Source organism: Canis lupus, chromosome 35 (genome assembly GCF_003254725.2).
Source record: "Canis lupus dingo isolate Sandy chromosome 35, ASM325472v2, whole genome shotgun sequence".
Lineage (NCBI taxonomy): Eukaryota > Metazoa > Chordata > Mammalia > Carnivora > Canidae > Canis > Canis lupus.
The window spans coordinates 22502581-22530148 of record NC_064277.1 but is presented as its reverse complement, the minus strand read 5'-3'; the positions used below and the strand labels follow the sequence as shown (position 1 = coordinate 22530148).

The 27568-nt window shown below is 40.2% G+C and overlaps 1 protein-coding gene across 1 annotated transcript in view; it reads left to right on the top strand.

The window, feature by feature from the left end:
- DCDC2 (doublecortin domain containing 2) overlaps positions 1–27568 on the top strand; it is a 161423-nt gene that overhangs the window by 22151 nt on the left and 111704 nt on the right. The window contains exons 3-4 of the mRNA XM_025443189.3: positions 25002–25078; positions 25225–25356. Of these exons, the coding sequence (XP_025298974.1) occupies positions 25002–25078; positions 25225–25356 (209 nt within the window). The remainder of the gene's footprint in view (positions 1–25001; positions 25079–25224; positions 25357–27568) is intronic.

The window sequence follows — 27568 nt, the reverse complement described above, 5'->3', positions numbered from 1 at the left end:
GAGAGAGAGAGAGAGAGAGAGAGAGAGAGAGAGAGAGAGAAGCAGAGACACAGGCAGAGAGAGAAGCAGGCTCCATGCCGGGAGCCCAACGCGGGATTCGATCCCGGGACTCCAGGATCGTGCCCTGGGCCAAAGGCAGGCACTAAACTGCTGAGCCACCCAGGGATCCCCCAGGCCTGAGTTTTGATCCTGATTCTGGGACCCATAGTACAGTTTCCTTATTGGAAACCAGAGAAAACTTTAACTTGTCTTGGAGCTGTAGGCATCAAGAAACGTTAAGTGGATGTCTGCCTTGTGCCAGATACTGACCTGGATGAAAAAGTGAAAAATACGTCATCCCTATTGTCCAGGATTTAGCCTTTTTAAAGCAAGATGATAGACATGCATCCAAGTGACAGTTTTACATTTGGTTAAGTATCCCAGAGTTAAGCTCACAGTTGATGGGTGTTCCGAGGAGAATGCAATTAATATTGTGTGGCAAGAGGATTAGACATGGGAGGGAGAGGACACCTCAGACAGGGTCTGGGTCTTAAAAAAATCAGTAGTTCAGTAGACCTATTGAGGATGGCGTGAGAATCCATGAGCAAGGACAGAGGAACATAACATTTCACAGTTGTGGTGGTCACCAGTTTGTGCAGCAGACCTGCGGGGCATGAGAGGCCATGGTCCTCACTTGATAGAAATGTCTCCTGGCTATAACCAGTCCCCAAAGCATGATTCTCAATTCCTGGGACATTCTAACTATACAGACTCGCCCTATGTCCAAAGATGTTCAGATGTAAGTTGCATCCTTAATTCATTGCATGAACAAACACTGCATGTTTGGACACCCACAGCACGGCCTGCTTCATATCCCTTATGCTGTGCTTTACAGGAATCTAAACTCTTCAGTACCTGGAGATCTACTAACTGTAAAGGTAGGGCTACCCCGGGGAATCCACTTGAGAATCCTCAGTTGCTGAAAACTCCATGCCAATAGGCAGGGGACTTAGAATTACCCTGTGACCTGAGCAGGATTTTGTCAAGTGTCTGTATATATGGAGAAAATATTCCTCTGTGGTTTTGAACAAACACCATGCATCAGACATCTTTTGATGCACAAAACTATTTTTGTCCATTGTCAGGGAATGTATACTTTACTGAGAAAGTCATCTCCACTGTCCTCCTTGAAAGAATGAATGAATGAAATCTAGAACTCATTTTCTTGTGTTTGCCATCTTAGCCATATGATGGAGAGTAGCCAATAGTGGGCATGAAAGTATAAGCCAAGCTGGATCTACGTTAAGTGAGCCTAATAAATACAAGGGGAAGGACACATGTATTAGCGAAGAGACTAGGCTTTTAAAAATTGTGTAAAGAATATTCATTTTGTTGACTAGCAACACCCTATTTCTTTATTTAAGTTCATAATGTTCACAGGTTGGTGACAAGCAGATGGGTGCACTGAGAACTAACTCTATCTGTGAGATTCGGACCCATTACATGCCAGCAACTACTAAAAAGAGACCTTGAAGTTATTAGCAGAGGTTATTTTCAAGCAACTAGGTCACCAAAGAAAGCATCAGTGGAGACAAAAGGAAAACGCTTGGGTGTGTAGAAAGATGTCAGGATTGAGAGTTGGAGGTGCTAGACTGGGTTATCTTGTGGGCTCGGTTTCCTGAACCGTGAAGCAGTGATGAGACGGGAACATCATCTGTCCTAACCCAGGCTGGGTTTTTTTTTTTTTTTTTCTTTCTCCGTAATTCAGTTCAGTTCAACTCTTCAGATGCATCCTGTTTGGTTAGTTGTGAGCTCTGATTGTCCAATCGTCCAGCGGCCCGGACTGACCTGCGTGTGGCCCCCTGGGTCCCCTGGGTCCCTGGGCTGTTGCTCGCGCTGTGCCCGGGGAATTGATGGGAGGAGGGGGCAGGTGAAGCCGTCCCTGAGCTCACAGGGCAGCTTGTCCCTTCCGGGGAGACAAAGGTCACCAAATGCCATAACCACAGGGCAGGGCGGTATGGGTCGGATGAGGGTGGAAGTGGAAGTTCTTCATTCATTCTCTTTGTGGTTTCTTTTTTTTTTTTATTCTTAGTTTTAATTGCTATGAGCAATGATCAGTTTGTTCTTTTTTCCTTCATGTGCTTGATAAACTATGACTTCTTTTCTGTCTTTTCTCTTGATAGCTGAGATATGTGTCACCAGCTCTTAATAATCTTCATGCGACTTTTGACTTTATGGATCATTTATAGTAGAGTTTGGACTGATTTTCTTTTTTTTTTAAGTTTTTATTTATTGGAGAGTAAGCACGAGTGGGGTGGGGAGAGAGAGAGAGAGAGAACAAGCAGGGGGAGCTTCAGAGGGGGAAGATGACTCCCCGCTGAGCAGGGAGCCCTACCCGGAGCTGGATCCCAGGACCCTGAGATTGTGACCTGAGCCAAAGGCTGATGCTTAACTGACTGAGCCACCCACATGTCCTTGGATTGATTTTCTACTATCTTGGGGGAGCTGTTGAGGGGATGTTCTTTTGTGGGCTGATGTATTCTAAAAGGAAGACTTACTTAAACATTAGCTTGAATTGCAAAGGGAGATAGTAAATATATTGGTAAAATGCTGATTTAACAAATTTTAATTTTGAGTGACTTTTGGATTAGCCAGTGCTGTGATTATCTGTATCCCTTCTTTTCTCCATCAACAAGGAGAATTGGAAGTTTTGTGTGGATGTGCTTACTGAGAAAATTGCAATTTATGTATGGGTACATGCGCTTTTTCATTTACCTCAGTTAACCAGAGCAGAAATTTTCTTCCCTCCCTCCCTCCCTCCCTCCCTCCCTCCCTCCCTCCCTCCCTCTCTCCTTTCTGATTTTGGAACTTCCTGTGAAGCCTATTCCCACATATGATGGGATTAAAGAAAAATCATCCTGGTTTGTGGTCTAGGATTGACATAGGAGGGGAATAGGAAGAAGTAATGGCAAGTGAATATGCGGTAGTGAGAATGGTGAGGTTGTGAGAGTGAAGACGGTTTTTGGTCCTCTTACTTTAAAAATCAGAAACATGGTGAGATAAATGTGACTTGTCTTGCACTTAGAGGTATGCATTTGTTTCTTGAAAACAGACTTTGCTGGTTATGCTAAGGAATATATCCTCTTATGGGTGGAGAGGTGAGTGTGAGGACAGAGAAGAGACAGTATGAAAAATGTTCTCCAGTAATTTACTTTTAAAAATAATAAAAATCCAGGCACCTGGGTGACTCAGTGTTTGAGCATCTGCCTTTGGCTCAGGTCATGATCCTGGGGTCCTGGGATCGAATCTTATATCAGGCTCCCCACAAAGATCCTGCTTCTCCCTCTATCTATGTCTCTGCATCTCTCTGGATCTCTCATGAATAAATAAAATCTTAAAAAAAAAAAGTGATAAAAATTCACTTCACCTGCTTGGAATTACAGATTTTGTGGAACACATTTGTTGAAAACTCCTGGACTAGGACTTGGTGTTAATGTTACTTTAATTTGTTCTTTGCACAGCTGCCTTGTAGAAATGGCCCTCCCATGTGATGTGTGAGGGGCAGTTGGTCTCTCAGCATGGAGGGCAAAATGTCCACTGTCTTTGCAGGTGGGAGGGAAGATCTAAGTTAGCTTTCCAAGATGGTTATTGGTCGAGGCTTCAAGACTTTGAGGGTTTATCCATAGGAGAATAAAATAAAATAAATAAAATAAAATAAAATAAAATAAAATAAAATAAAATAAAAAATAAAATAAAAATAACCTACATCCCATGCTGCTTTTCCTGTCACTAGGAGGACCTCCTGAAGTGCCTGTTTACTGTAATGTGGTAACTGTTTGCAGAGTAATTCATGATGGTGGCCTGTGAGTACCTTTATCTGGAAAGAGAAGGGGCAGTATGGGAGGAAGCGGACGCCCTGCTCCCTCCTAGCTGGTGTTCGATTTGAACCAGGCAGTTCTGGAGATCCTGATTTTGGACTGTTCCACAAGATGTGGTTCACTCCAGGGACTTCCTAATTCCAAGGCTTTCCCTGCCAATAGGCAGGCTGGAAGTAAGATGAACTTGGCCTCTCTTAATTGTACTTGATATGTCTCTCCTGAATGGATAGTTGGAATCTTTAAAAAAAATAATTAAGACACAATGTATCATAAGCTTTTTCCCCCCACCCAATCTTAGGATTTTTATGGGCCAAATACAGAGTTTATTTCTTCCTGTGCTTTCCTTAAAACAGTTGCATTCTCATTCATCTTCTGTTCTTAGATGAATATACTGCATTCACATAGGCAGGAGGTAAGCTCACAGTGGGTGAATTGTATAAACTGGGTGTCGCTGTGCCGGGATAGTCTTGAGCTGTTACTTTTTGAGGTTTTCTTATGATTTTAATGAAGAAAAAAGATCCTCACTGGACCTTGATCATTGTTCATGTACATCATGTGCTTTGATCACCTGGATGGTAGGTACAGTTTTCACTGAAGGGTGAGATTCTTTTGACCTAGTTCTAACCTTAAGGGAATACAAATATTTTCCCACATAAGCTAGGTTTACTGGTTAACAACAAACCATTCTTTCTTTCTTTTTTTAAAAAATATTTTATTTATTTAGTCATGAGAGAAACAGAGAGGGAGAGATACAGGCAGAGGGAGAAGCAGACTCCCTGCAGGGAGCCTGATGAAGAGCTCAATCCCAGGATCCTGGGCCAAAGGCATATGCTCAGGATCCTGAGCCAAAGGCAGATGCTCAACCACTGAGCCACTCAGGTGCCCCCAAACCATTGTTTCTTATTGTTCTGACCTGTAATCCCAGGGTGTGATAAAACACCCCTGCCTTTGGCATATTGGTGACAAAAACAATGATCTTCGGGGAGATAACTGTGCCTTCTTCTCTGATTTAGGAGTGCAAGAAATAACTAATTTAGTGTCGCAGGTAGCTTGACAGTTTTTTCTCCTCTTTTCAACTTGTCTTTTGTCTCGACAAAGTAATAGAGGATTGTTTCTTTGCAACTAGTGGGAAAAGTGAATGTAATCATTTGACAGAAGTGCTTAAGCTTCATCTAATTACAAATGGAGAGACTTTTGTTGATTTTCTCAGAAGGTATTTTTTTTTCTTTCTGTTACATTTTAAATGCAGAATGGTGGTTGATAATCGAGAGAAGACAAGGCAGGAGAGGTGAAGACAGAGTGACGAAGGCCTCCTATGTGTTAGATTTTTAGGTTTGATAAAGAGTATTAAACACTACATTTATTTAACTTTTTATTTTCAAACATTTTTAGACAAAGTTGACAAGTAATGCAGAATCCTTTCTATGCTTTACTGTATTCAGCTTCCTTTGTTAGCATCTTACACAACCACAGTACAGTTACTGATAGCAGGAAACCAAAATCGATACCATCCCCTATGTTACAAATCTTACCTAATTTTGTCCGTTTTGACACTGATGTCTTTTTTCTGATCCAAGACCCAATCCAGGATCCCACACTGTGTCTAGTTGTCATGTCACCTTAGTTTCCACTGACCTGCTACTCCGTTTTTCATGACCTTGACAACTTTGAAGGTCCCTTATTTTATAAAACATCACTTGAGTTTGCCTGATGTTTTCTTGTGATCAAATGGAGGTGATGCTCTGCTCAGAGCATATCAGAGGGTACTGTTGGGGAGATATAATTAGAAACAAAATCTTCATTCAATCCAGAAATCCTCTCCCTGAAGGTAGTAGAGAAAAGACTATTATGACTGAGTAAGCGTTAAACCTGAGTACCATGTGCACCATACTCCAGAGATTGCAAAGACTGAAGGAAATCTTAACTCTTTCATATAGCCAAGCAAGTGCAACCCACTACACACATTTTGAAGATAAAAAATAACTGATCTTCAAGGAGAGGACTTGAGGGCACTTGTAGTTCATCCTGAATTCACCTGGCAATTGGGGTGGCCAGTCTGTTTAGTTGATTGGCTTTATTCAGAAGAAAACAAAGCTACTCCTGTCTTTACAAGGCGACATAGTTTTGTGACTTGGAGTAAAGTGCCCACTGAATTTCGGCTCCAGTCCACCCACTGAAACTAAGAGATGGCGGTGCTTCTCACTTGATGTTTACATTGTTGGTTCTTTTTTTTTTTTTTTTTTTAATTTTTATTTATTTATGATAGTCACAGAGAGAGAGAGAGAGGCAGAGACATAGGCAGAGGGAGAAGCAGGCTCCATGCACCGGGAGCCTGATGTGGGATTCGATCCCGGGTCTCCAGGATCGCGCCCTGGGCCAAAGGCAGGCGCCAAACCGCTGCGCCACCCAGGGATCCCCACATTGTTGGTTCTTGAGGAAGACATTCTTGGGACCTAAAGTTGACAGCAGGGTATCTAATCTTCAGAAGATATTGCATACATTTCAGAGACAGGAGAAAGTACTTGCAATTGCAGGTTTTCTACAGTAAATCCTTTAAGAAAAAGGTGGGGAGGGAAAACTTTTATTTTCATCAGGGAGAACTAATCCTGTTGTTTCAACTTCGTCTTTAGAGTACATGTTTGATATGCCTTCTCATTGGCATGTCATAGTTTTGACCCCTTGATCTAAGTGGTGTCTTGTCTATGGTGTGAGATGTAGATGTAATTTTATCTTTTTCCAGAGATACCTGGGCTACCCAGTTGTCTCAGTATCATTTTTTAAAAGTCTATCTCTGCCCCAGTGATTTGAGATGCCAATTTTACCATATACTAAATTGCCAGTGTACTTACTTTGGTCTATTTCTGGGCTTTCTAATATATGCTATTGGTCTACTTGTTTATTCGTGTATGAGTACACCCCACTAAAATTAATTTTTAGAATCGTAGCTTAGAAGTTAACAAGATAGGGGCGCCTGGGTGGTTCAGGTGGTTGAGCGTCCAACTCTTGATTTCGACTTAGGTCATGGTCTCAGGGTTGTGAGATCGAGACCCACACTGGGCTCAGCAGGGAATCTGCTTGAGGATTCTCTCTCTCCCTCTTACCCTCCCTCTGCTTATGTGCATACTCTCTCTCTAAATAAAATCTTAAAAAAATAAACAGAAAATTAACAAAATATTAAATTAGAATAAGTAACAAATATTTAAAGTGAAAATTGTGTTTTCCCTAAGTCCATCATTGAAACAATTAGATATCATTTTTGTAAATTCTCTTCCACTTTTTCTTCATATATTTGTCTCTTTTATCATTCTATGTATAGAGTTGTAATCCCAGAATACATCTTATACAAATTTTATACATATCACATGTATTTTATACATACTTTATAAAGTATGTATACTTTATATTTATATATTTATATATATAAATATAAAGTATACTTTATATTTTTCACCGTATTTCACTTACATTGTTTCTCTCACATTTTTCATCTTTCAGTGCCTGTCATCATTTTTGATAGTAATGTATGCTGTTCTATTGAGTTGATGCTATAAGCTACAGGTATATTTTAATGATCTCTCTTGTTTTTGCCATGTAATATTCTAGTTAACACCTTTTGGTATATAGCTTTTTTCTATTTCTGGGTTATTCTATCATGATAAATTTGAGAAATTCAGTGTAAAAGGGCGTGCACGGTCCATTGTATGCCTTGAATATGAAATTCCACAGAGTTTTGAAAAACAATTATATTAATTTAATGTTATCAGTGATGTAGTTTTGCCCCAAATTGCCTGGCATTGGGAGAATGGTTTTAAGTTAGTCTCAAGAATATGTAGGGGTTGTGATTTTTTTAAAGCACTCTGGACTTGGCAGTATTTTGGCATGTGCTTCTCTTGTTTGTTGCAATGCTTTAAGCAGTGTCTTTGGAGAGAGAAGAGTAAGATAGCAATTTAGTATGAATTTTCTAGTTTTAGCCAGTTTTATGTGAATAATCCATCCTAATGCTGGTACAGGTGTGGTGGTTTGCTTTCCTTGGCCTCATTCTTCTCTCTCCTTCGTCCAGCTGACTTCTCTGTGTCCTTTCTGGTCAACGAGGTCCCATGTGAGTCCTGTCTTGGTTGGGTTAAGCACTCTCCTCATTTATGACTGCACACATGTGACCCCTATAACTGGGTGACCCTAGATGTCTCCCTTGCTTAGCTTCTTGAGTTGAGCTGCGGCTGTGTTTCCCTACTACTCCTGCGGCTGGGGAAGCTGAGAATTCTTTCCTCCTGTCCCAAATGCCTCCTGCCTGTCCTGGCTTTAGCAGATATATAGATAGGAAGGAGCTTATCCTAAATGTATTCTGATAGGAAATGTATTTCCTACAGACACTGATAAGGCCAAGCAGAAAGGTACCCCTCCACACCTTCACCCCCTTTCCAAGCCCTGAACTCACTTCAGCAGGGCTGCGTCCCTTGCACTCCTCCTGTGATGTTCTTGTCAAGCTCTCCCGTAGCTTGACAAGCTGTGGTGATCAATTCAGTGGGCATCTTCCTATCCTCCTCAATCTGGCTCTGAATAGCTGGTCCTTTCTCTTAGCTTTTGGAACACTGCACTCTCTTGGTTTATCTGTTTCTTGTCTGTCTGCTTTTGTCCCATCTCCAGTGGACTCATGTCTCCTCTGTAATCCAACCCCAAGGCTGAGTCCTGAGCCCCCATCTTGGCTTTCCGCTCCTTTCTTTGGTGACCTCATGCTGCCTCATGGCTTCACATGCCCTGCGCATGCTTATCACCCCCAATTTGCATCTCAAACTCTGGCTTCTTCCCTGAGCTCCAGCTCACCTGTGTGGTGGCATCTCTACTGGGAGTTCTCACAGGCAGCTCTAATGTAATGTTCACAATGAAACTCTTGATTCTGTTGCCAGGGCATATCTTCCTTCTCTGTCTCATCTGCAGCACCACCGTATACTCAATTTCTCAAGTCCTCTTTCCCTCATGATCCACATGCTTCTTCCAGTAGGTACTAATTTCTGTCTCCAATATGTCGTGGCTCTGCCTATTTTTTCTTTCCCCATAGTCAACCCCTAGGAAAAGCCACCACCGTCTCTTATGTGGGTAATTCAGCAGACCCCCCTTTTGGTCTCCTTACTTCCAGTCTTGCTTTCTCCAGTTACTCTCCACGTAGCAGCCAGCATGACCCTTGTGGAAATCTGCTGCCGAAGGGGATCCCTGGGTGGCTCTAGTACCTGCCTTCAGTCCAGGGCGTGATCCTGGAGTCCTGGGGCCGAGTCCTGTGTTGGGCTCCCTGTGTGGAGCCTGCTTCTCCCCCTGCCTGTGTCTCTGCCTCTCTGTCTCTCTGTGTCTCTCATGAATAAATAAATAAAATATTTGAAAAAAAAAAAAAAAAAGAACTGTGCCGCCGAGACCCATTGCACTTAGGCTGACATCTAGCCTCCCTTCCTTGGCTTACAAGGCCCGGCATGGTGCCTGCCAGTTCGTCCTTTTCTGCTCTCACCAGCGTACCTCTGGCTGCTCCGCACCAGTCTTATCTCACGACTGCTTCGTTTTCCTCAGAGCACGTTTCATAATTTGTGATTAGGCATTTTTTAAATTTATTTTTTACTTTTTGTCATTGACCCCTGAGCTATTCTTTGGGCTTCGTGATGGTGGGGATCTTGACTCATCTACCAGTGGACTCTCAACACGGAACCCAGTGCCTGGCACAATTGATACCTGTGACATCCCACCCTCAGGGAGCTGGGTGAGAGTGGAGGCCCCCCTCTGCCCTCCTCCGTACTACTCGTGAGCACAGCACACAAGCAGCACCTGTGGGTGAAAACCTCATAGTCCCCAGAATGCTACCCTTGCCATCTGCCGGTACGTTCATAGCTTCCTTCATGCGTATGAATGACTGGATGTAGATTACATATGGTTGGCACATGCTTCAGTGGGAGTCCTGGGGACTCAGTGACTTATTTAAATGCAGGGGGAAGCTGCCGTCAGCCCATGAACCAGGCTGCATACTCAGCATTGCTAACTTTCATCTTGCATTGTTATGGACACACTTCCCACCACTCTACATTCCTAGTGGAACTTTTACATTCCATTGGCTAGATTGGTTTGGTAACTAAAATCCCATTTGGGAAAACAAAAAACCAAAAATGGCATTGGTGAAATAGTAAGCGTGCTATAAGAAGTTAAGAAGGCATAACAAAGAAAAAGAATTAAAAAATTAATTTTTCAATGCTTGGTTGGGGGTATTTCCTGTAATATCTCCTGAGTTCTCTTGGGTTAATTGGTTATTTTTTAACTTTGTCGGGGTCATATTATCCTCTTCAGCACAACATTAGGGAGACTCATGCAGACTTACTTATGAATGCCTTAAAAATGACTCAAGTCATGTTCAGCTTTCCTATAAGGTAGAGTGCCCATTGCAAATAATATTTTTAGAATAAAGGTAATAAACATGAATTTTAACATTATATATTCAGACTGTTTAGGATTATCTGATTTTTAAAAATATCCTACTAAGTGCAATAAAGAGAAAATTAAACGAGAATGCCAGTGGTTTATAAATTGGTAGTATGCTGGGATATTGACTCAATGGTTCGAAATTTGGTGAGATTTGATGGCATTTGCTTTTTAAGGTGAGATGATTTAGCAGTCTGGACACTTTATTTAAATATATAGTTATACATAAGAGTTTTCAAAGGAATGTGTTACTTACAATTGATCTTTTGCTTAACTTTTCCAAAGTTTTTTTTTATTAGATGTTAATTATTTTTTTTAGAACATTTTCATGTTCACAGGAAAGTTAATGGAAGGGTACAGAGATTTCCCATGTGTACCTTACCTCTACACATGCACAGCCTTCCCCATGATCAACACCACCCGTTAGAGTGGTACACTGACACATCATAATTGCCCAGAGTTCATATTTACATTAAGGCCCAGTGTTGGTGTACATTTTTTATGGGTTTGGAGAAATTTATAATGACATGTTACTCTTGGGTCACTTTTAAGCTAAAAGGAAATCCTTCACCTTGCCATGGTTTTGAATGGCCATGCCATTTATTTGTGACTTTGTTTTGAATTGTTTTCCTGCTTCAAGGAAGGGAGGCACTCATTTAGAGAGTAGTTCAAAAAGACAAATCTGCAAACTGATGCCAAGGTATATTGTATTGGCAGAAAAATAACCCCCTGAATAAGAGATACTAATCCACACCTGACGGATGAATTTAACTCCTTCCTCTGGGAATCAGCCCCTGGACTGAGTACAACAACATGGGGACCTATAGGGGACCCAGGTAGAGATCAGTGGTTTCATCAGCTCGTGGCAGCTAATTGGACCCTTCTGGGAATGTTCTAAACAGCCTGTTCATTGTAATTAGAGACATCTTCTATAACTAGGTTCTCACTGAAGTTAGAGTAGTTAGAATTTTTATCATTATATAACAATGAATATATTCTCTCCAAAATATCTCAGTAGCTGGCCTGATTTTGCCATCATGCTTTTCTGGAATTTCTAGAAGTTCTGGGGTTTAAAGAATTTCAATGTTCATCCCCATTGAGGTTCCATAAATTATGCTGATATAATCATGTTAAGGTTATTTGATAGGTAGCAGCCAGAGAAAGAGAAACTTCAGTGGTTTTGAGAGAATATGGGAACCAAAAATAAGGGCATTCTAAGTTTGTATATATATGAATATATGCCTATATTATGCATATATATGAATATGCATATATTCAGTTACAGATAATTCAATTATGCATATATATGAACATGCATATATTCAGTTACAGATAATTCAAGAAAGATCTAATTTAAATAGGTGTGATTATGTGTCTGCTACTTCTGCTAGTGGCCCATTTCTGTCTTGGGCATCATTAAGCAGTAGGACTGAATTCTGCTGGGCCTGGTAATCAGAAGAAGTGGTTTCATGGGTCTACTTCTTTGCTTACTGTGTGATCTTAACAGATGGAAAGGCTCATCTTTTCCCATTTATACAATTGGAATAATACTAACCTCATAATGTTAGCCTCATATTGTTATTTTAAGGAACAAATGTCACTGTAAATGAAAGCATTTTATCTTTTTATAAAAGATTTATGTATTTATTTTGGAGAGAACACATGTGTGTGAGTGGGGGTAGGGGCAGAGGGAGAGTGAGAATCTCAAGCGGACTTCCCACTGAATGCAGAGCCTGACATGGGGCTCCATCCCAGGATCCTGAGATCATGACCTGAATTGAAATCAAGAGTCAGATGCTTAACCAACTGAGCCACCTGGGTGCCCCAAAGAAAGCATTTTGTAAATTCTGATGTGTTTTATAATTATAAACTTATTTAAAAATAATTATCTTAAGAAGGTGACATAAAGAGTTAAGGCAACATATTGGGGTGTTTGATGCAGTTCTAGGCATGGTATTCACTAAAAAAAAATTGGTTTGGTGTCAGGAGAAGGATCTGGACTAAATATAGAGATTGGATCATCATCAACAAAGTGATATTGATAATAAATAACATCAAGTTGGATAATGTGACCAGGGAGAGTATTTGAGTTATAAAGAGAAGAATGCTGGGATGATGGAATCCTGAGGGAAGAACCAACATTTAGGCATGGGCAGGAGTATTTATTAACATAGGAGACTGATAATGGTCACAGAAGGGTGGAGTTGGACAATGTATTCTGGATTGGTATGGAATTTCCAGCTACACATTCCATGTTTGCTTTTCTTCACTATTGTAGAGGATCATATACCCAAATATCTATTACAGATTAACAATATTTATGGAATTTAATTTCCCTAAGTCCAAAAGAGCCCAGTACTAGAAAAACGTGTTTTAGTATGTCAGATATTGTATATGTTTTCTAAGAAATGTCCAAGGTTTTTAAAATGTGTACTTGTTTTAAAAAAAAATCCTTTAATATAAATCTGGAGGCATCTGGATTTTACATTGATCAAAAAAATCTGTAGGAGGTTGAAGATGGCAGCCTCAGGAAGACCCTGAACTCAACACTTTCCACATACACACCAAATCTACAGCTGCCTATAGAACAGTTCTCTCAGAAAGAGACCTGAGAATTACTTGAATATCTATTCCAAAACAAAGAATAAAAAGACCACACTAAGATGTCCAGGAGAGCAGAGACACAGTCTTGCCCAAAACCCCACTCCCAACGCAGCTACCCGCAAGATGGAGGGATCTTGCAAAAATGGAGCACGTCTCTGAGGAGCAAAGGGCTTCAGCCCCATATCAGGCACCCCCAACCCTTGGGACCATGCTGTGGAGAGACAAGCTCTCCAGATGTCTGGCTTTGAAAACTAAAGGACTTGTGTCTAAGAAACCAAAATAGCTGTAGGAAACTTGAGACTCTGCTCTTACAGGGCTGGTGCACAGACTTGCTCGCCCTAGGACCCAGTGCAGAAGCAGAGGATTTAGAAGTACTCAGACCTAGACATCACTGGAGGGTTTTCTGGAGGCCCACCTCCAGCTTTCCACACCATGAGATTGCATTTCCTGCTATTTGCTCTGCTCTTAGCTTTTGTTCTACATCTATGCACCTAGTGAGGTCCTTTGGGGAAGAATTAGTGGGTGACATAGACTAGCCCTGCATCTCAGTCTCCTCTGGCATGTCCACTCACACACTGGCTCTGTCTGGGAGGTTTTTTTCTTCTGCTTGGCATGCCCCTGGGTGTGAAAAGCTGCTATAGGTTTCTTCTCATGTAGGAAGAGCTCATCACTCTCTGGAATTTAGTTCATTAGACTTCTTTTTTTAAAAAAAGATTTTTTATTTATTAAGAGAGAGGGAGAGAGAGCACAGAGTGGGGGGAGGGGGACAGAGGGAGAAGCAGACTTTCTGCTGAGCAGGGAGTCCCATGTGGGGTTTGATCTCAGGACCCCAGGATCATGACCTGAGCTGAAAGCAGACACTTAACCTACTGGGCTACCCAGGCATCTGAGTTCATTTAATTTCTTTGCATCCTAAGTTCTTTGATACATTTAAAAAATTATGGGTTCTAGTTTAAGATGGTGACAGGAAGATCCTGAACTCATCTCCCCCATGGACATGAGTCTTCAGTGGAACAAATTTCTTCAAAAACTCTAAAGGCTGGCTGTGTGACAACTACATATCAGGCAAACAAGGAGAAAACTACATCAATGCAGGTGGGAGACGCACCCGGGACACAAACTTACCCCAAACCCCACCCGTGGCAGGGCAAACCCACAAATGGGGCAAAAACTCAAAACCTGGAACTCCTTCCCAAGGAGTGAAGGGTTCAAACTGCACACTGGGCACCTTAGCTTTCAGAAACTGCATCTCAGCAATGAGTCTCAAAAATATCTATCTTTGTAAACCAGTGGCACTTGTGTACCAAGACCCACAAGACTGTAGTGATCTGGAGGACATCTCTTAAGTAGCTCCTTGTGTGGTTGGACTCACCTGACCCAGGGCCCCAGCTCAGAGGCAGCTGATTGTGCGTAAACTTAAAGTGAAGGAGACTCACTTCCTTCTATTGAAGCATCGGCCTGAAGGCCAGACATGTAATTTAACACTTAGATCTAGGATCCTGCTAGAACATTCTCCAGGGATGGACACCGGTGGGCACCATCTTTGCACTCTCTTTTTACTGTGCTCTAGAGCACTAGGATCTCTCCTGGAAGGGAGCTTATACATGAGTTGGGTCCCCCAGTCTTTGTGGCTCCCACCTCTTGACTGCCTGGCTCTGGAGGCCAAGGGACCTTGTGTTCTGGGCCCTCTGGGACTGTTATAATTAGTGTCACCCAGAAAGGAGCTTAAATCCTCTCTATCACACCCAAGTTCTTGCAGTTACTGCCAGGAAACACTTCCATATTGCCTGGATCCAGCAGCCAGTGGGGCTTACACTCCTGGTTCCCATAGGACTGTAACCAATGGAGAAAGAGTTCTTATATAGCTGTCACAGTCCCAGGACCAAGCAAGAAGTAGGAGATCTAAGACTATTAGCTAATCATGATGGCAGACTGAGGGGCTGGCTTCTAAATTATACATGCTGAGGGACTGCTATCTTCTCCAGAGACCATGGAAGGTGTGTGCTATCTTTGTGTTCTCCCTCTGCCATGCTCCAGAGCACCAGTGACTCCTAGATGGGAGATTTACTCACAGCTGGTACCCTGGTTTTTATGTCTAGAATGCTAATTTTTGTGACTGCTGTCCATGGGACCTTGCCAGATCTCCAGGCCAGTGAGGTTTATGCTTGTGGTCTCCAGGCTATATACAGGATTGTATACATTGATATACTTTAAAAGCTGCTGTCGGAGGATCTGGATACCAAACCGCTTAAATCTGAGTGCTGAGAACTTCCCCTTAGGGACACTTACAGGTCTTGGTATATCTTCAACTGCTAGGAGGTATTAAAAATATAATAGGCTATTTGGGCAAACTCCAAGGTTGGGAGATGATAAAGGATTGGGGCTTGGTTGAACAAGGCATACCTGCTACACAAACCACTTCCTCAAGACTGGGAGAGTTGGTTGATTATCTCCTGTATGGAAACCAACACAGAGAGTCAAGAGATGAAGAAACAGAGGAATCCATTCCAAGTGAAAGAACAGGATAAACCTCAGAAAATAAAAAACATTAATGGGGCACCTGGGTGGCTCAGTGGTTGAGTGTCTGCCTTTGGCTCAGCTCATGATCCCAGGGTCCTGGGATCAAGTCCTGAATCAGGCTTCCCTCAGGGAGCCTGCTTCTCCCTCTGCCTATCTCTCTCTCTCTCTCTCTCTCTCTCTCTCTCTCTCTCTCTGTGTGTTTCATGAATAAATAAATAAAATATTTTTAAAAAGGAAGAAAAAACCTTAATGAAATGGAGATAAGTAATTTACCTCATAAAGAGTTCAGCATTTTCCAGGATAAATCATAATCCTATTTAGGCTACAGAAGTCTCAATAAATTTAAGAAGACTGGAATCATGTCAAGCATCTTTTTGACCACTATGGTATGAAACTAGAAATTAATTACATGAAGGAAAGTGAAAAATGTACAGTATGTGGAGATTAAACAACATGCTACTGAATAACCAGTGAACCAAAGGAGAGATCAAAAGGAAATAAAAAAATACCTGAGACAAGAAAAAGAAATATACCAAAATTTATGGGTTGCAGCAAAACCTACTGCAAGAAAAAAGAAAAGTCTCAAATACAAAACCTAACATTACATATTCCAGAACTAGGAAAAAAGAACAGAGGAAGCCCCACATTTGTAGAAGGAAAGAGATAACAAAGATTAGAGAGGAAATAAATGACATAGAGATTAAAAAGACAAAAAGAATGGGGTGCCTGGGTGGCTCAGTCAGGTAAGTATTTACCTTAAGCTTAGGTCATGATCTTAGGGTCCTTGGATTGAGCCCTGAGTTGGGCTCCTGGCTCAACAGGGAGTTTGCTTTTCCCTCTCCCTCTAAACCACCCCATTGCATGGTCTCTCTCTCTCTCAAATAAATAAATAAAATCTTCTTTTTTTTTAAAGATTTATTTATTTGAGAAAGAACACAAGCAGGGGGTGGGGCAGAGGGAGAGGGAGAAGCAGAGTCTCCCCACTGAGCAGGGAGCCCAATGTGGGGCTGGCTCCACCCCAGGACTCCAGGATCATGAACTGAGCTGAAGGCAGACACTTAACTGACTGAGCCACTCAGGTGCCCCAATAAATAAAACTTAAAAAAAAAGAAAAGACAGTAAAGAAGATCAGTGGCACTGAAGCCTGGTTGTTTGAAAAGATAAAATTGACAAGCCTTTAGGTAGACTTACCAAGAAAAAAAAAAGAGAGGACTTAAGTAAAATCCGAAATGAAAGATGAGATCTCACAACTGATAGCACATAAATACCAAGGATCATAAGAGACTACTTTGAAAAAGTGTATGCCCCAAACTGGACAATCTAGAAGAAATGGATACATTCTTGGAAACATACAACCTATCAAAACTGAATCATGATGAAATAGAAAATCTGAACATGGATTACTGGTAAAGAGATTGAATCAGTGATTTAAAAGCTGCTGAGATCAAAGGAAATAAAAAAGACCTACCAAGAAAAAGGTACAGAACCAGATGGCTTTACTAGTGAATTTTACTAAACATTCAAAGACCTACCAAGAACCTACCAAGGAAAAGTCCAGCACCAGGTGGCTTTACTAGTGAATTTTACTAACCATTCAAAGAATTAATATGAATCCTTCTGAAAGTCTTCCAAAAAAATATAATTTTAATGGGAGGTCAAGCTTCCAAACTCATTTTATAATGCCACAATTACCCTGATACCTTGGGCCTAATACCAAAACCAGATAAGGAATGGCACAAATTATAGGCCTATATCCTGATGAACACAGATGTAAATATCCTCAACAAAATATTAGCAGACCAAAGCCAACACTACATTAACAGGATCATATGCCACAATCAGGTATTCCAGGAATGAAAGGATGGTTCAGCATCCTCAAAGTAGCCAATGTGATACACCACCATGTTAACAGAATGGGGATAAATGAAATCAAATGAAGGATGAAAATCATATGGTCATCTTAATAGATACAGAAAAAGCATTGTCAAAATTCAATACCCATTTATGATAAAAACTCTCAACTAAATGGGAATAGGGGGAACAGAATAAAGGCCATATATGATGAGCCCACAGGCAAAATACTCAACAGTGAAAAATTGAAAGCTTTCTCTAAGGTCAAGAGCAAAACAAGGATGCCCCTGTCATTATCTTTACGTAACATCATATTGGAAGTCCTAGCCAGGGCAATTAAGCAAGAAAAAAAAAAAGGCATCAAAATTGGAAAGAAAGAAGTGGAATTGTCACCACCTGTAGATGACATGATATTATGTATAGAAAACCCTAAAGATTCCACACACAAAAAAAACCTGTTAGAACTGGTAAATGAATTCAGTAAAGTTGCAGGATACATAATAAAACCCAAAAATTTGCATTTCCACACACTAATAACAAACCATTAGAAAGAAAAATAAAGAGGGGTGCCTGGGTGGCTTAGTCAGTTGAGTCTGAGTCTTGGTTTTGTCTTAGGTCATGATCCAAGGGTGGTGAGATGGAGCCCAATGTTGGGCTCCACACTCAGTACTTAAGATTCTCCCTCTCCCTTTGCCCCTCTCCTGCCATGCATGCACATATGCACACACTGTCTGTCTCTCTCAAAAAAAAAAAAAAAAAAAAAAAAAAAGAAAGAAAAAGAAAGGAAACAATCCTATTTACAATTGAATCAAAAAGAGTAGAATACCTAGGAATAATTTTAACCAAGGAGGTGAAAGACTTGTATATTGAAAACTATAAGACCTTAATGAAAGAAATTGAAGAAGACACAAATGAGTGGAAAGATATACCATGCTTATGGATTGGAAGAATAAATATTGTGAAAATGTCCTTATTATCCAGCACAATCTACAGATTCGGTGAAATCCTTATCAAAACTCCAATGACATTTTTTCGAAGAAATAAAAAAAACTAATCCTAAAATTTGTATGGAACCAAAAAAATCCCCAAATAGTTGATGCAATCTTGAGAAAGAAGAACAAAGCTGGAGGCACCATGCTCCCCAATTACAAACTATATTACAAAGATATAGTAATTAAAACAGTATGGTATTGGCATAGAAACAGACATATAGGTCAATAGAATAGAGAGCCCAAATAAAACCATGTATATATGGTCAATTAATTTACAATAAGGAGGAAAGCATATACAGTGGGGACAGTCTGCTCAGTGGTGTTGGGAAAACCAGATAGCCATATGCAAAAGAATGAAACTCAACCACTGTTTCTCACCATATACAAAAAATGGATTAAAGACAGGGTGCCTGGGTGGCTCAGTTGGTTGCATAGCTCCCTTCAGCTCAGATCATGATCCCAGGGTCCTACGATCCAGCCCCGCATCAGGTTCCCTGCTCAGCTGGGAGCCTGCTTCTCCTCCTTCTGCCTGCTGCTCCCCCTACTTGTGCTTTCTCTCTGTCAAATAAGTAAATAGTTTTTTAAAAAATGGATTAAACTTGAATGTTTAAGACCTGAAACGATAAAACTCCTAGAAGAAAACAGGCAATAAGCTTTTTGACATGGGTCTTGGCTATGATTTCTTTGAATCTGACACTGAAAGCAAAAGGAACTTACTGAATGGTAGAAAATATTTGCAAATCATAATATACTGAGCAGTTAATATCCAAAATATATTAAGAACTCATCCAACTCAATGACTAAAACTCCCTTAGGCAATCCAATTAAAAAAATGAGCAGAAGATCTGAGTAGATACTTTTCCAAGGAAGATCAACAGATGGCCAATAGGTACATGAAAAGATACTTAGCATCATTAATTGTCAGAGAGATGCAACTAAAAATCACAATGAAATAACATATTAGAAAGGCCATTATCAAAAAGGGAAGAAATAAGTGTTGGTGAGAATGTGGAGAGTAGAAACCCTTCCACACCATTGGTGGGAATGCAAACTGGTGCAGCCACCGTGGAAAACAGTATGGAGGTTCCTCAAAATATATGATCCAGCAGTTCCACTTCTGAATATTTTCCAAAGAAAATAAAAAGATTAACTTGAAAAGATACATGCATCCTCAAGTTTATTGAAGCATTGTTGACAAGAGCCAAGATACGAAAATGACCATTGTCCATTGATTTGTGAATGGGTAAACATTATGATATATATGCTTATAATGGAATATTTGGCCATGAGGAAGAATTCATTCTGTCCATTTGTGACAACATGAATGATGGTCTCAAGGGCCTCTAGGACATTATGTTAAGTGAAAAATGTCAGAAAGACAAATACAAGATAGTCTCTCTTAGATGTGCAATTAAAAAAAATAAGCTCATAGATACAGGGTACAGATTGGTGGTTATCAGAGGTAAGAGACTGGGTAAGAGAAATGGGTAAAGGGTTCAAAAGGGAAAAGGAAAGAAAAAAGTTATGTAGAATGGATTGAAGTATAAAAAGGTGAAAGTAGGGATTCCTGGGTGGTGCAGCGGTTTAGCGCCTGCCTTTGGCCCAGGGCGCGATCCTGGAGACTCGGGATCGAATCCCACGTCTGGCTCCCGGTGCATGGAGCCTGCTTCTCCCTCTGCCTATGTCTCTGCCTCTCTCTCTCTCTCTCTCTGTGTGATTATCATAAAAAATTTTTTTTAAAAAAGGTGAAAGTACCCTTATTACATCCCCTCTATGTATCCTACCCCAGCCTATCCTCCAAGACTAACCACACTTAAAAATTTTACTGCATGTTTGTGAGGATATATACTTGGATGCGTTACACACATACTTGACATGGGATGTTTACATATACAAAAACCATGATACTTAGCTTATCTTTCAGTTTTTGTTGTCCTGTTGGGAACAGTAGTCCCCTACAACCTTCTACCTCCTACCCTGAAGTGGACCTAAGCCTTTAGTTTACTTGAATATGGGGGGAAAATCCTTTTAAAAATGGAAAACAATCTTGATACAAGCAGAGCACAAACATTTTATTTATCAAATTACATACAATTATTACATTAAATACATTATTAGAATGTATTTCCTCATTTAGGAAAAAGGGAAAAACAGTGGTAGGAAAACAATGTAATTTTCCTGTCTCTGGAGATCTTTGTTATTCTGCAGGTTAGAATGTGGCAAGACTCGTTGTAATTGAGATGCCTTGTAATACCATTGATAGAAATCCAAGGAGAGGGCGAGTCAGCGATTCCTTTGAAAAGCTTGGTATTGTCCTCACCTCTTGTTACACACCCTTTTCTTTGTCACATTACTCTTTCAGTCCATGCTTCAAGAATATCTTCATGATAAGCAGTTTCATTCCGTGAAGCTTAGGACATATTCTCAGCATGAAATACCCTCTAACAGAGGTATCTTCCAATTGTCAATTTTCACATAAAGCATCACCTCAGGAGGTTGTATCATCACCATCCATCAGGCATCTTGGCTAGTTTTTCTTCCATTTAAAAATTAGTAGGAGTGCCTGGGTGGCTCAGTAGGTTAAGTGGTTGACTCTTGATTTCAGCTCAGGTCATAATCTCAGGGCCCTGGAATAGAGCCCCACATCTGGCTCTATGCTCAGCAGGGAGTCTGGTTCAGGACTCTCTCTTTCCCCCTCTTCCCCTACCCATGCTTGCTTGCTCTTTCTCTCTCAAACAAATCTTAAAGAAATAGTAACATTGAAAAAAAAAAGGATAATTGTTTTAAAAAACTTCTTTGGAACAATTCCTAGTTTGGATGTGTCTGCTGTATTGACTCCTAGGTGAGTTATTTTCAACTCTGGTGTTTTCTAGAATTGTTTGGCGCTTTTCTTCTCATGTATCAAAAAGTGGTGAAAATCCATGAAATATTTTGTAAAGGACTTTGCACTGTTCTTTAATGCTGTGCGCTATCTTTGCAAAGTAGTAACAAAGTTTTTCAAAGGTTACCGTTTGGAGAACCTACTGTTTCTTAAATCCATACAAGAAGGAAAATAGAGTTGAAGTCTCTTTGTGTGGGTTGGCCTTTGTTTAGCAAATAAATGACTTCATTACATTTTTTCCCCTAAATGCCTAGTTTATTATGGACAGTCACAAAAACCTGGTATATATGGGGAGAAAGAGAGAGGGGGAGAGAGGCAGAGACACAGGCAGAGGGAGAAGCAGGCTCCATGCAGGGAGCCTGACGTGGGACTCCATCCTGGGTCTTCAAGATCATGCCCTGGGCTGAAGGCAGTGCTAAACCACTGAGCCACCGGGGCTGCCCTATTTTTTTAAAAGTTTAAAATTGTATAGTGAGTGTTTACAAGAGGTCAGTGGTCGCTAGATTTTTGGGATGGTGCATATTTAACAATCATTTTCTCAGGTCCTGAGACTGAGTTTGATTTTCTTGGCCTAGATTTCAAGAGGTTTCAAGAGGTGATGAGTGCTGAGATTTGAGAGAGATGGATTCTCTGAAGCATTCAGTTTAACAGCCCCAGGGAGTGGCATTGCCACTTGGTTAATTAGTTCATGGAGCCTCCCTTTGGGCTAGTTTATCAGGATTATCCCTCTTTTTACAGATTAAGAAAATGAGGTGTGAGGCATTGAATTGGTTCTTGAGAATGTGTTGGCAGTTAGTTCTGGAGTTCAGAATTGGGAGATTATTATTATTTCAAATATATATTTTCAACAACTGTTTTCACTGAGCTCATTTTTTTTATAACAGATGGATTCATATTTTTTGAGTCATGTAAGTTTTAACTTGAATTTGATGCAACTGTGGTTATTGTCTTATTGTCATATGGAGTTTGTGAACTTGGGAGTTAAATCACATATAGATTTCCTAGGTTCACATGAAGCCTTGTGGGCTTGAGCAAGTGTTTAATATGGCTGTCTGTGACACAAACACAATCTAAAAAAGATATAACAGACAAAAGGATGTTTTGGAAAGCATGTGTGATTTGTATTGGAGGATCCGCACTAGGTCCCTGGCTCACCTCATTCTAATAGGGTAAATGTGCTTGTACTGCTTTTGCTACCTTTCACTTTAGGAATAGTTTCAAGAAAAATGTCAGCCAAATATTTATTCAGTTCGCTGTTTCTCTACCTACCGACCTAGGCACCTGTTCGCCTTTCTCCTTTACACTCAGGGCATGACTCTTCACTCTGATTAATTAGGCTTACCTATGTCTCGGTATCCAAATAAACTGGGGTTTCTGAGATGGTGTTGAACCCAGTGAAGAATCCAGGCAAGAGATTAGCTGTTAGCGTGTCCTCCCATTACTTTGTGGTGATTCTCAAACTGACACAACCCAAGCAGGAGTATTATTAATGTGCTAGGTCCAAAATGAATGAGTTTTGAATTGATACCTTTTCATTTGTTTTGGTTCCATGGTCATAGATTCCACACTAACATTGGCCAGCCATTGACCAATCACCAATAAAGCTATTCCTGGTACCCAGGGTCTGAGTGGGAGCACCGCACATGCCATTCCTGGGTGTCCATCCCACTGTAACTAGGTGTATTGATACTTAACATTATACTCATATTTCAAATACTATTTATTTTTTATTTTTTTAAAATCTTTTTTTTTTTAAATTTTTGTTTGTTTTTATTTATGATAGTCACACACATACACACACACACACACACACACACAGAGGCAGAGACATAGGCAGAGGGAGAAGCAGGCTCCATGCACCGGGAGCCCAACATGGGATTCGATCCCGGGTCTCCAGGATCGCGCCCTGGGCCAAAGGCAGGCGCCAAACCGCTGCGCCACCCAGGGATCCCAATACTATTTATTTTAAATGGCAAGGGAAATTGTATGGGCTAATAAGAAAATTTACACATTTTAGAGACATATTCTAACTTATTATTGTATTATTCATTATCTAAAGCCATAGCACCATGTGATCAATCCCTCATCCCTGAAAAGGATTCTAGAAAAGCTTCCCTTCTGTGCAGTTGATCTGACTTATTTTTGTGTGTGTGATTGAAGTTATTATTTGAAATGCCAATTAAAAAATGCATTGTAAATTAAAAATCGTGCTTTCTCCAAAAAGTTTCAGTTGTCTTATACAATGGTCTTACTTTTTTTTTCTGAACTCAGATATAATACTTGGATTATATTTTCAAATTCTATTATTAGTATATCTGAAAACAGCCTAGTTAACTTAATTATAATGACTCAGAAACATATATTTAAGGTTAATCTTCAGTTCAACTGGTTAATCATGAACATTTGGGGAAAATTTTTGCCATGCTGAATGAGGAAAACAATTATTATTCAAAACAAGTGGTTTGCTTTAGTTCCAGCAGCAACGTATATACTCAAAATTATATATATGTTTTTAAGTTCAATTTGCCAACATATATAATTATTTTTAAGTCTTTTATTTATGCATTTCTGTATATTGTTTATAGATATGTATGCTCTAAAGAAAAAGAATATTTTAGCCAATTCAACAAGAATTTTGAAGTTATTTGTTTACACAACATGTTCACCTTCACCTTTAATTCAAAAATCCCAACAGGGAAGGTCTTAAATAATCAAGGTCAAGAGGCAAGACTTTGAACAAAACTACTAGGGTATGAAGTCTGTGCTCAGTACATTACTAGGTAATATTGAGAGTAACATCAGAGGAACATAATTAAAAATCAAATAAATAAAATGTGTCACATGTCACATGATGGTTAAGTGCTATGGGGAAAGCATCAGGGAAGGGCACTAGGGAACCAGGAACGTGGCATCAGCTTTAAGACAAGCAGATGATTAATGGATCCAGTAGAGGTAGCTGGGGACAAAAATCAAGGTGAGGATTAGCTTTATGAAGAGATAAGGTTCACCGGAGACAGGCAGCAAAGGGGAAAGGTGATGAAGGTGAAGATGTAGATGAGGTGGGTTGTGGAGGAAGGGGAGCTCCAGGGGCTTCTTGCCTGTTGGCCCCAGTTTCCTTCAGTTTAGAAGGAAATGATCTGCTAAGAGTGAGTGTACCTGCCCTGGGATTTTAGAGTTCAGCATGGTGGGTAGGGATTGAGGAAAAACCCACAAACAGTTGACTAGGGAGCAGAGGGCTGCTGGGAGCTCAAACCAGGCCTCGTGCCCAGGGGTGCCTTGTGCTTCTTGCCATTGGCTGTTGAGAGCCAGGAAACAAAGGCTGGGGAAGTGGGTTGATGGAGAGGGGAGAAGTGGAATCTGTGGGGAAAATGGGATGGGGTCACGTGCCTGGGGTGGGGGGAGTGCGTACGTAGATTCAGCTTGAAAGCGGAGTCTGGGGTGGCTGTATGGGGAGCCCTGCAGAGTCCCAGATTTTATGGGATTACTTTGTTTCTGTGTTAGGGAAAGCAGTGTTTACAGTGTTGCCTCAAAATTCTCAGGTGCAGGCCCAATTGCGGGCACAGATGGTAAGCAGTAAAGCCAGGGCTTGGGGGAAATTTTTCTTGAGAGCTTTGGTAAGGGCATGCAGTAGTGCTAGAAAGTGAGCCCAGAATGTTTATATAATTGGGGGACACCCCCACCCCCACCCCACGCCGCAAGATTTTAAGATTTTTAACAAAGGCACAACAGGTCTCAGCCCCTTCCTGAAAACCTGTAGCTTTTTTTAATTCCTGGGGGGGTGGGGGGGAGAAAGAAAAGAAAACCTAACAGAAGCTCAGTGATTTGCATTTCTTTGCTTTTTTAAAGGTGAAGCCAGTAATGCACAGCAGGATCAACGTGTCCGCTCGCTTTAGAAAGCCACTGCAGGAGCCGTGCACGATCTTGTATGTTGAGGACTTTTACATTATAGTTGGAAGTTTGCTTTCTTTGTGGTTTGGGGTTTGTTTTGTAGCTTTAAAAGTCTAACCGTTTCCAATGGTGTGGCTAGCTGGTTTTTTGCCTTTTTTTTTTTTTTTTTTTTTTTTTCCAGTTTGATTGCAAATGGAGACCTCATAAGTCCGGCTTCCCGCCTCCTCATCCCCAGAAAAACCTTGAATCAGTGGGATCATGTGCTACAGATGGTCACGGAAAAAATAACTCTGAGGACTGGAGCTGTCCACAGGTATGCCGGAGTCCCTCTTCTGTGAGTGCATGGGTTTCAGAGGTTTTCGGGATAATGTCAGGAGGCTCTGGAGCCACTGGTCCCCCCGTGTGAATATAAACATACATCTTTATTTATTTTTTATTTTTTTAACAAATTTATTTTTTGGGATCCCTGGGTGGCGCAGCGGTTTAGCGCCTGCCTTTGGCCCAGGGCTCTATCCTGGAGACCCAGGATCGAATCCCACGTCGGGCTCCCGGTGCATGGAGCCTGCTTCTCCCTCTGCCTGTGTCTCTGCCTCTCTCTCTCTCTCTCTCTGTGTGTGACTATCATAAATAAATTTAAAAAATTAAAAAAAAAACAAATTTATTTTTTATTGGTGTTCAATTTGTCAACATATAGAATAACACCCAGTGCTCATCCCGTCTAAACATACATCTTTAATATATAAATACATAAATGTAATTGAGAGTAATACTTAACATGTGGTAAGAAAAAGATTCAAATGGGACAAAAGACCTAAAAATTATTTCTCCTACCTTGAGCTCTCCAGCCCCTCTCTCCAGTACTTTTCTGCAGTCTTCCAGAAATATTCTGTGCATATGAAGGCACATACATCTGTTATTTCTTAAAAACACAGATGGGCACACATACATATCCACACAGAGTAAGTACATAACCTTGTACTTTATAAGTAAGTACATACCTTGTATAAATTTTTCCTGTAATAACAAATCTTGGAGATTTTTCTTACCAGCACCAGTGGCTACAAAATACTCCATTTTGTGAGTGAGCCCTGATCTGTTATAATAGTCTCCTCTTGATGAAAATTTAGGTTATTTCTAATCCTGTGCTATTACATGTACATGTGAGCAGAGTTTATCAGGAGACGAAAGTGTCTTTAAATGTCTTTAAAATTTTACTAGATACTGTCAACTGTCTTCCAGGGAGTTTGTACTAATTTGTACTCTCACCAAAAGTACAGGAGAGGGCCTACATTTCCTACTCTGGTCTATACCGTAAAACTAATAAACATTTTGTCTTTTCATTCATGTTGGGTGAAGGTAGTATTTCAGTGTTTCTTGCTTTTTATTTAATATACTATAGTAATAACAAAAACATCTATTGCTCATTTCTTGTGTGCAAGGAATTATTTCAAGTGCTTTACATTTTAAACTTAATTAACTCGATAACCTTGTGAGATAAATAGGGTTATTATTCTTTTTTAATATACATGAAACATGAAATGGGGGCTGGGTGAAGTTATTTGCCCAAGATTAAGCAGACAGTGGGTAGCAGAGCTGGGATTCAAGCCTGTTTAGTAGGCTATCTGGCTCCAGACCCTGTGATCTTAACTACTAAGCTATTCTCTGAATAAATGTCACAAATTTATCTTTCATTATATATGAATTATCTGTATAGCCTTTACATATTTATCTTATTGATTTATAGATACTCTTTACATATTAGAACAATTGGCCTCTTCTCCTATGAGTTTTAAGTATGCCTCCTATGAGTTCTAAGTATGTTTTCAGTTTGCATTTTTGATTCTCTTTATGTTTTTTGTTTTGTATACAGTTAAGTTGAATTTTGGTACAGTGAAAATTTCAGTCTTATGATCATTAAGTTTTATGACCAGCTTAGCCTTTCCTCATTCCAAGATTATAAAAATACTCTGCAGTGTTTTCATCTTGTACTTTTAAATTTCATTTAAACTTTTGATCCTTCTGGATTTATTTTGGTGTTAGGAGTGAAGGCAATAGTTCTTTCCTTTTTTTCTTTTTAAAGATATATAATTGTGTCTTTTGACATATACATAAATGTAAACCAACTCAATAAATCATATAAAGCACCCAAAGATATATACATACAGTTGCATGCCCATATATACCTGCTCATACATATATTGATCTGAACAAATTTACACATGAAAATAAAATATATACAAGTATAAATACAGAAATGAAAATATAAGTTTCCCCCCCACTCCAGTACTTGAATACTTAGAGAAATTAATTCTTAGTGTATGCCAGATATGAGTGAGATTTGGTTGCTGGTCACTTGGGACATGCCTATTTTCCTTTAGCAGAACATTGAAAAGGCTTATGGTTGGATCCTCCCTGTACTTTGGTATATTTGTATATCAAAAACATCCCATTAAAACTGGTTCAACTCCCTGTTTATGTTTCTTGCCCTTTATAAAAAAGAAGAAAGCAGGTCAACCAACGTCCTA